This window comes from Procambarus clarkii, chromosome 60, assembly GCF_040958095.1.
Source record: "Procambarus clarkii isolate CNS0578487 chromosome 60, FALCON_Pclarkii_2.0, whole genome shotgun sequence".
Classification (NCBI taxonomy): Eukaryota; Metazoa; Arthropoda; class Malacostraca; order Decapoda; family Cambaridae; genus Procambarus; species Procambarus clarkii.
In genome coordinates this window covers 32,199,472-32,209,433 of record NC_091209.1, presented here as the reverse complement: position 1 = coordinate 32,209,433, position 9,962 = coordinate 32,199,472, and the positions used below count along the sequence as shown (strand labels likewise).

General features: G+C 44.3%; 1 protein-coding gene across 1 annotated transcript; it reads right to left on the bottom strand.

Annotated features, from left to right (window-relative positions):
- Window positions 1-730: 730 nt before the first annotated feature.
- LOC123753210 (uncharacterized) lies at window positions 731-9,431 on the bottom strand. Its single transcript, XM_069307378.1, has 4 exons — window positions 9,198-9,431; window positions 2,696-3,015; window positions 2,307-2,485; window positions 731-1,701 (listed from the first exon to the last, which is right to left on the bottom strand). The coding sequence occupies exons 1-4, from the start codon at window positions 9,429-9,431 to the stop codon at window positions 731-733; spliced, it is 1,704 nt and encodes a 567-aa protein (XP_069163479.1).
- Window positions 9,432-9,962: the final 531 nt, after the last annotated feature.

Genomic DNA, 9,962 nt, shown 5'->3' with positions numbered 1-9,962 from the left:
AGAACCTAAACACCTAACTTCACCTATGTCTATATATGCACAATATGCTAATATATTATAATATTAATTTATATTTGAGAAAATTCCTATTTTGAATGAACTGCGTGTTAAAATTTATGAATCGGTCTATGGGGTCAGCCGCTGGATGTAATGGACTTGAGTAGAGGACGGGTTGTATGAGGACGGACTGCAGTTTTAGCCTGTGTTTATGAGGACGAGCTGGGTGACGTACGTGCTGTTCTCGAGCAGTGCTTCGTTCACGTCCTCTGCCCGTATCGTACCTCTCTACAGTTCTTCATCCACATACTGTAAATGCCAACAATTTCCTACACTTGCTGATTGGTCAGTAAGCTGCTGTTGTGTCGCTAATAACCCGCCAGAAGTTGATGGGGTTTAATCCAATCCCAAACCATAAAGTGGTGCTGGAAAATCTATTAAAATACAGAATGTGAAAGATTCAATACTGAATATCGCCTAAGTTCATGTACGTTTATTGAGACAATAAAATACATTTAAAAGGGATAGAGTAGCTTAGACTATTTCTACCCTCATCTACTTCAAGTCCCTCAAGGGACGCACAAATCCAGTAAGTACAAATCCACAAATCACAGTACAAGAATCCCATTTAACATTGCAGATGTCAAAAATTAAAGGCACGAGACAGCCATAGTGAAGGTCACGTCACCTTGCTCATGTCTCAAGTCTCTTTTCTAGCCTCAGATGCCTTATGTCAATTATATTCACATTTATAGTTGTTGGAGACATCTAATTGATGTTGGAGACTTCTGATTGTTATTGGAGACATCTGTATTGTTGTCGGAGACATCTGTATTGTTGTTGGAGACATCTGTATTGTTGTTGGAGACATCTGTATTGTTGTTGGTGCCATCTGTTTGTTGTTGGAGACATCTGTATTGTTGTTGGAGACATCTGTATTGTTGTTGGTGACATCTGTTTGTTGTTGGAGACATCTGCATTGTTGTTGGAGACATCTGTATTGTTGTTGGTGACATCTGTTTGTTGTTGGAGACATCTGCATTGTTGTTGGAGACATCTGTATTGTTGTTGGTGACATCTGATTGTTGTTGGAGACCTCTGTATTGTTGTTGGAGACATCTGATTGTTGTTGGAGACATCTGTATTGTTGTTGGAGACATCTGTATTGTTGTTGGAGACATCTGTATTGTTGTTGGAGACATCTGTATTGTTGTTGGTGACATCTGTTTGTTGTTGGAGACATCTGCATTGTTGTTGGAGACATCTGTATTGTTGTTGGTGACATCTGTATTGTTGTTGGAGACATCTGTATTGTTGTTGGAGACATCTGTATTGTTGTTGGAGACATCTGTATTGTTGTCAGAGACATCTGTATTGTTGTTGGAGACATCTGTATTGTTGTTGGAGACATCTGTATTGTTGTTGGTGACATCTGTTTGTTGTTGGAGACATCTGCATTGTTGTTGGAGACATCTGTATTGTTGTTGGTGACATCTGTATTGTTGTTGGTGACATCTGTATTGTTGTTGGAGACATCTGTATTGTTGTTGGAGACATCTGTATTGTTGTTGGAGACATCTGTATTGTTGTTGGTGACATCTGTATTGTTGTTGGAGACATCTGTATTGTTGTTGGAGACATCTGTATTGTTGTTGGAGACATCTGTATTGTTGTCAGAGACGTCTGTATTGTTGTTGGAGACATCTGATTGTTGTCAGAGACATATGTATTGTTGCTAGTGACATGTACTGCTGCTAGCGTAACGTATAGTAAAGCAACTATCTTTATAACAAATGTTAGCGTAGGCAATATAACAAGTCAAGATCAAGAGAAATTCTATGTAGCCACTTGGAGAGAGAGAGAGAGAGAGAGAGAGAGAGAGAGAGAGAGAGAGAGAGAGAGAGAGAGAGAGAGAAGAGTTAATTACTGCTGGAAGGAGTGAACACCACTAATTTGTAAAACCAAGGGTAAGTAGTCCCAATAGCCGCTTTCCGTTGGGTATGGATGGAGTCACGAGGGATAGCATCCACATTACTTTATGAACACCTCTATTCATAACAACTCTAGTGTTCAGACTATCAGGATGACAGAAAGTTGACCTAACCATAAGTCCATAGACGACATCCCCGCAGGTGCAACCGCTGTCGGGAATAGATGTGACATGGTCTGGAGGTCGAGAAGGATCAGAGGATTGGATTCACAAGGTAGCGAGCGGTACAATACCTCCTCATGGAAGCCGCCTCTCCAAACTCCAACGACAGGACGTCTCAGCCTAAGAAAAGCTGGAAGACCTAGAGGTCTACACTAACCCACCAGCACCATAACTGTACAGCCAGCCCTACGGGGCTGAAATCCCCCATGAAGACTACCATCCATCCCCAAATCTCTAGTAACAGCTATTGATACAGATAATGACTCCAAAGAGCGTCCATTTACGGGCTCACCATAACCAGTGCTACTTGGAACTTTTTGTTCCAAGTAGCTGAATCTAAAACAACAACAACAAGGTAGCAGCCTCATTAAGCTGCTACCTAATGTTAGTCGTTGAGATGTAAGTCTCGTCGTAACCACAGACTCAGACCTTGACAAAGCACTCTGGAGTGCAAAAAAACTTGGTGTAAATCTTTATCTAAAATTCACAAATACATTTGTTGGTTTTTATTCTATTATTATGTCTGTGAGAAGAAGTTACCATTACTTAACTGTTCTGCTGTTAGTAACATCTGTATTGCTGCTAGTAACATCTGTGTTGCTGCTAATAACATCTGTATTGCTGCTAGTAACATCTGTATTGCTGCTAGTAACATCTGTATTGCTGCTAGTAACATCTGTACTGCTGCTAGTAACATCTTTATTGTTGCTAATAACATCTGTATTGCTGCTAGTAACATCTGTATTGCTGCTAGTACCATCTGTATTGCTGCTAGTACCATCTGTATTGCTGCTGGTAACATCTGTACTGCTGCTAGTAACATCTGTATTGCTAAGATTTGTATTGCTGCTAGTGACAGTGGAAGACTATTGTGAGAACCACTGAAGCTATACTCCTTACTTATTCTCTGGTTATATCAGGTATAACGGTCGGTATAACTGATATGAATAGCTAAAACCAGATATTATGTTTCCCACTCTGCTTTCCTCTCATTATAGAACACACTAATCTATCGCTACCAAACATACGGTATCTGTGCATGGGGTTTAACCACTGCAAATTACCTTAAGCCCATCATCACCAAGAAAAAATCTTCTATCAGAACTATAACAAACTCTATATTCAAACAACACACAGACCCCTCTGTTTAAGTCCCTTAACATGCTAAACATACACTCCACACATTCTCATGTGCTATTTACATGTACAAAACCTTGTTCGTAAATTATAATCTTGATCTGAAACTTTTCCTTGATAGGTATAATATAACCCATGAGCACCACTCCAGAAATAAATATATCTTTGATATCTCCCGAGAGTCAGGCTAAATCTGTGCAAACACTCCATGCAAATAAAAGGGCCCAGTCTTTGGAACTCACTTCCTGATGAATTAAAAAATTGTTCACTGTTCAAAAGTAAAACCAAAACATACCTTATCTCTACCAACTCCTCCAATATTAGTACTTAAGACATATATCCTTACCAGTGTAGTCACCTATGTAAACCTATATTGTAGTTATTTGCAGATATAAAACCTTGCTGTAATGTACCTTTTCATCTTACCTGATATGTTAGATTAAGGACTTGCCCGAAACGCTATGCGTGTTAGTGGTTTTACAAGAATGTTAAAATACGTCTTATGTAATCTCACCAACCAATTGTACCTTCTTGCAAATAAAATTATTATTATTATTATTATTATTATTATTATTATTATTATTATACATATTTTGAATAATGTTGTTTCCAACTTAAAGGTCTATGAGCAAATCGTTTCTGCTCTTCTTATAGGCTATATCTGGTATGTATATTTCCAGGTATCTCTACATGTATAGACTCCATGACCTACATACACCCCGAGTGTTTGTTGCCCCGCCTGTTCTCCAGGCGCAGATCATGCCAAGTTTGAGGCATTGAACCCTGTATATTGTATAACGCGAACCTCCTTATACGCGTGCCATACTTTTTACGCTACAGCATTCTGGTAAGAGACCATAAACCGATCTGGCATGTCCAAACCGATTAGCTGGGTAGCTGGCTGGCTGGTTGTTGCTATCTGGCTAGCCGGAGAAGTGAAGGCCAGGGAGCGGCGGTGTGCCAACCGTCATAACTCCTAGCTGGTATGCTTCACACCACAACCTGCTTGTTGGTTTATGTCTCACGCTAAGTGGCAATGTCTGTTGGCTCGGGTATTTTTGTTTGTTTTCCTCCCGAAAGGAAAGCATGCTGGACAGCGCCATTCATCCTGTGAGCTAAGTGTCCTTGGCTTGGATATTTTATTTCTCTGTTTTCCTCCCGAAGGAAAAGTCTACTGGGCAGCGTCACTCATCCTGCGAGAGAACAATTATTTGTATTTATTTATATACATTGTGACGGTAACGCGTTGGTGTTCGGCTGTTCAAAGCTAGGGGTATGGCCTCGTCACATAGTATTAAAAAAAATAGAAAATCTGGAACTTCGTCTGTGGTAAGGTAAGGAGAAGACACACAAAACACAAGTAAACTTTAACAATGAAATTTTAATTACGTTAAATAAACAAAACATGAATAAAATGGACTTACAAATTCGTATAATAAAATCAATCAATCAAAATAATAAGAATAATTAAGTGACACAATGAAAAGTTACGTTAAGACAAGTGAGCAAAATAACAAGAAGTGCAATATACAAGTAAATGAAAGGTGCTGGAATATTGGCTTTAAGCTATCACCTCTCTTAGTACACGTACGCCAAAGCTTACGTCTAGCAGGGAGAAGTGTTAACTGTGAAAGCACGGAATATTCTGAGGACTGAGGTCGTGGCGGCCCCAGACATCAAGTAGTATGGTGGGCGAGTGCAGTTGCAGCCAGACCGGCGACCAATCAGCGAGGAGCCGGCAGTAAGACAGGTAGTTTGGCGGTTTGAGTCTGAGCAGGTGTCCCTGGCTGCATACGTTTTGCGCTCTGGCAAACCTTGGAGATGTTGTTGTCGTTGTTGGACATTTCTTCCATAGTAGTTTTATATATTTGTTGCGACGTATTTTTGGAGGGAAGAGCAGGCTCAATCTCTTGAAGGAGATTATCGTCACAACATATACAAGCGTTCTTACATTCTCGTAAAGTCACTAGCACGCATAACGTTTCGGGCAAGTCCTTAATCCTATGTTCCCCGGAATACGACCCACTAAATCTACCCATTTTACTCCTGGGTGAACAGAGGCTACAGTTCAGGATTGGCTCCAAGTAAATCATTCCCGGCTAGGATACGAATCCAGGAACAATCGCAAAACACTAGGCGAGTGTGTTACCACTTTGTACGGGGGACTGCGAAATCGCAATAGTGAGAGTATTGGGCTGCGTCACTCATCCTGTGAGTGAACACACCGCCTTAGTAACATGTATTAAATAGGAAGGAAGGAAACTCCTTGGGTTGTTCATCCTGTCACTTGTACCCATACACAACTGGTTCTTACTTTAATGTCATATAATACTTGTCTTAAACACACAGAGGTTATGTTCAAAGTACTGTTGACATGACCTGACACACAGACCACGTCTGGTGCTGTTCATGACCAGGAAGGTGGTGGCCTAACCTAACGTACACAGCTCATGCCCGAGGATTGGCTTCACTAACCACCTGGCTCCTGTCTGTGGCGGTGATACACGTATGCACTGTCACTCATATCCCTGCAGAGGACTTTAACCTTCCAACTGAACCGATTCATTGTTGCTCATGAGAGCATTGTTTGCTGATGGTTGAGTGTTTCTAAAACATGTCTGCTGGTATCAGTAAGGTTGATTCGTTTTAGTTTACACCTTCTTGGTTGTTTAATATTACGAGTCGCCTAATTGGATTTGCAGTCTTCTAGGTGGAAATTGGAGAGGGGTGGGGGAGGGAAACAGGAACCTGTTAAGCTTATTGAGGTTCTCCCTAAGCCAACAACTGACCTTCCCGAGGATACAACCCACAACAGTTGCCTAGAACTCCCGGATGGTTGTTTACGCCTGATATTGTTTATCAGCCAGACGGCAACACAGATGGAACAAAAGTATAAGAGTCGTATAACTGGTAATCCACCTTTCAAGTTGAAGTATTGGCTATCCAGGTAAAACTCGACATCTGTAAAACATCTGCAGTAGACAGTATAATTATTTCTGTCTCCCATTCATCATTGCCAGCATAGTTTAGAATCAAAATATAATGTAGTGTTCACTACACTTGGTGTGGTGTTCACTACGCTAAGGGTAGTGAACACCACGTTAAGGGTAGTGAACACCACGCCAAAAGTAGTGAACACCATGCTAAGGGTAGTGAACACCACGCCAAGGGTAGTAAACATGACGCCAAGGCTAGTGAACACTACGCTAAGGGTAGTGAACACCATGCCAAGGATTATCTTATCTTGAGGTTATATTGAGATGATTTCGGGGCTTTTTTAGTGTCCCCGCGGCCCGGTCCTCGACCAGGCCTCCACCCCCAAGAAGCAGCCCGTGACAGCTGACTAACACCCAGGCACCTAATTTACTGCTAGGTAATAGGGGCATAGGGTGAAAGAAACTCTGCCCATTGTTTCTCACCGGCGCCTGGGATTGAACCCAGGACCACAGGATCACAAGTCCCGCGTGCTGTCCGCTCGGCCGACCGGCTCCCCAAACCAAAGGGTAGTGAACACCACGCCAAAAGTAGTGAACACCACGCTAAGGGTAGTGAACACCACGCTAAAAGTAGTGAACACCACGCTAATGGTAGTGAACACCACGCCAAAAGTAGTGAACACCATGCGAAGGGTAGTGAACACCAGGCCAAAAGTAGTGAACACCATGCCAAGGGTAGTGAACACCATGCTAAGGGTAGTGAACACCACGCTAAGGGTAGTGAACATCACACCAAGGGGAGTGAACACAACGGTAAGGGTAGTGAACACCACGCCAAGGATAGTTAACAACACGCCAAGGGTAGTGAACACCACACCAAGGGTAGTGAACACTACACCAAGGGTCGTGAACACCATGCTAAGGGTAGTGAACATGACGCTAAGGGTAGTGAACACAACGCTAAGGGTTGTGAACACCACGCCAAGAGTAGTGTACACCACGCCAAGGGTAGTGAACAATACGCCAAGGGTAGTGAACACCACACCAAGGGTTGTGATCACCATGCCAAGGGTAGTGAACACCACGATAAGGGTAGTGAACACCACGCCAAGGGTAGTGAACACCACGCCAAGGGTAGTGCACACCACGCCAAGGGTAGTGAACACCACGCCAAGGGTAGTGAACAGCACGCCAAGGGTAGTGAACACCACACCAAGGGTAGTGATACCCATGCCATGGGTGGTGAACACCATGCCAAGGGTAGTGAACACCACGTCAAGGGTAGTGAACACCATGCTAAGAGTAGTGAACACCACGTAAAGGGTAGTGAACACCACGCCAAGGGTAGTGAACACCATGTAAAGGGTAGTGAACACCATGCCAAGGGTAGTGAACACCACGCCAAGGGTAGTGAACACCACGCAAAGGATAGTGAACACCAAGCCAAGGGTAGTGAACACCACCCCAAGGGTAATGAACACCACGCTAAGAATAGTGAACACCATGCCAAGGGAAGTGAACACCATGCCAAGGGCAGTGAACACCACGCCAATGGTAATGAACACCACGTCAAGGGTAGTGTACACGACGCCAAGGGTAGTGAACACCATGCCAAGGGTAGTGAACACCATGTAAAGGGTAGTGAACACCATGCCAAGGTTAGTGAACACCACGCCAAGAGTAGTGAACACCACCTCAAGAGTAGTGAACACCACGCTAAGGGTAGTGAACACCACGCCAAGGGTAGTGAACACCATGCCAAGGGTGGTGAACACCAGGCCTAGGCTACCTGTTCACTACCCTTGGCGTGGTGTTCACTACCCTTCGCGTAGTGTTCACTACCCTTGGCATCATGTTTACTACCCTTGGCGTGGTGTTCACTACCCTTAGCATGGTGTTCACTACTTTTGGCGTGGTGTTCACTACCCTTGGCGTGGTGCTCACTACCCTTAGCGTGGTGTTCACTACCCTTAGCGTCATGTTCACTACCCATTGGCGTGGTGTTCACTCCACTTGGTGTGGTGTTCACTACCCGTTGCATGGTGTTCACTACCCTTGGCGTGGTGTTACCTCCCCTTGGCATGGTTTTCACTACTCTTGACGTGGTGTTAACTACCCTTGGCATGGTGTTCACTACCCTTGGCATGGTGTTCACTACCCTTGGCGTGGTGTTCACTACCCTTAGCGTGGTGTTCACTACCCTTAGCATCATGTTCACTACCCATTGGCGTGGTGTTCACTCCACTTGGTGTGGTGTTCACTACCCTTGGCATGGTGTTCACTTCTCTTGACGTGGTGTTACCTACCCTTGGCATGGTGTTACCTACCCTTGGCATGGTGTTCACTACCCTTGACGTGGTGTTCACTACCCTTGGCATGGTGTTCACTGCATTCTGCATGGTGTTCACTACCCTTGGCATGTTGTTCACTACCCTTGGCATAGTGTTCACTAACCTTGGCATGGTGTTCACTACCCTTGGCATGTTCACTACTCTTGGCGTGGTGGTCACTACCCTTGGTGTGGTTTTCACAACCCTTGGTGTGGTGTTCACTACCCTTGGCATGGTGTTCACTACCCTTTGCATGGTGCTCATTACCTTTGGTGTGGTGTTCATTACCCTTAGCGTTGTGTTCACTACCTGTAGAGTGGTGTTTACTACCCTTGGTGTGGTGTTCACTACCATTAGCGTGGTGTTCACCACCCTTAATGTGGTGTTCACGACCATTAGTTTTGTGTTCACTACCCTTGACATGGTGTTCACTACCCTTGGCGTGGTGTTCAATACCCTTGGTGTGGTGTTCACTACCCTATATGTGGTGTTCACTACCGTTGTTGTGGTGTTCACTACTCTTGGCTTGGTGTTCACTACCCTTGGCATGGTGTTCCTTACCCTTGGCGTGGTGTTCACTATCCTTGGCATTGTGTTCACTACCCTTAGCGAGGTGTTCACTACCCTTGACGTCATGTTCACTACCTTGGCGTTGTGTTCACTACTTTTGGCGTGGTGTTCACTACCCTTGGCGTGGTGTTTACTTCCCTTGGCGTATTGTTCACTACCCTTAGAGTTTTGTTCACTACCCTTGGCATGGTGTTCACTACCCTTAACGTCATTTTCACTACCCTTGGCGTGGTCTTCACTACCTTTGACGTCATGTTCACTACCCTTGGTGTGGTGTTCACTAACCTTGGCATCGTGTTCACTTCTCATGGCATCATGTTCACTACCCTTGGAGTGGAGTTCACAACCCTTGGCGTGGTGTTCGTTACCATTGGCGTGGTGTTCACTACCCTTGACATGGTGTTCACTTCCCTTGGCATGTTGTTCACTATTCTTAGCGTGGTGTTCATTACCCTTGGGGTGGTGTTCACTACCCTTGGCGTGGTGTACACTACCCTTGACGTGTTGTTCATTACCATTGGCGTGGTGTTCACTACCCTTGGTTCGGTGTTCACTATTCTTCGCGTGGTGTTCACTACCCTTGGGTTGTGTTCATTACCCTTGGCATGGTGTTTACTACTCTCTACAAGGTGTTCACTACCCTTAGCGTGGTGTTCACTACCCTTTACGTGGTGTTCACTACTCTTTGCATGGTGTTCACTGCCCTTGACGTGGTGTTCACTACCGTTGGCGTGGTGTTCACTACCTTTTGCATGGTGTTTACTACCCATTACATAGTGATCACTACTCTTGGTGTGGTGTTCACTACCCTTGGCGTTGTGTTCACTACCCTTGGCGTGG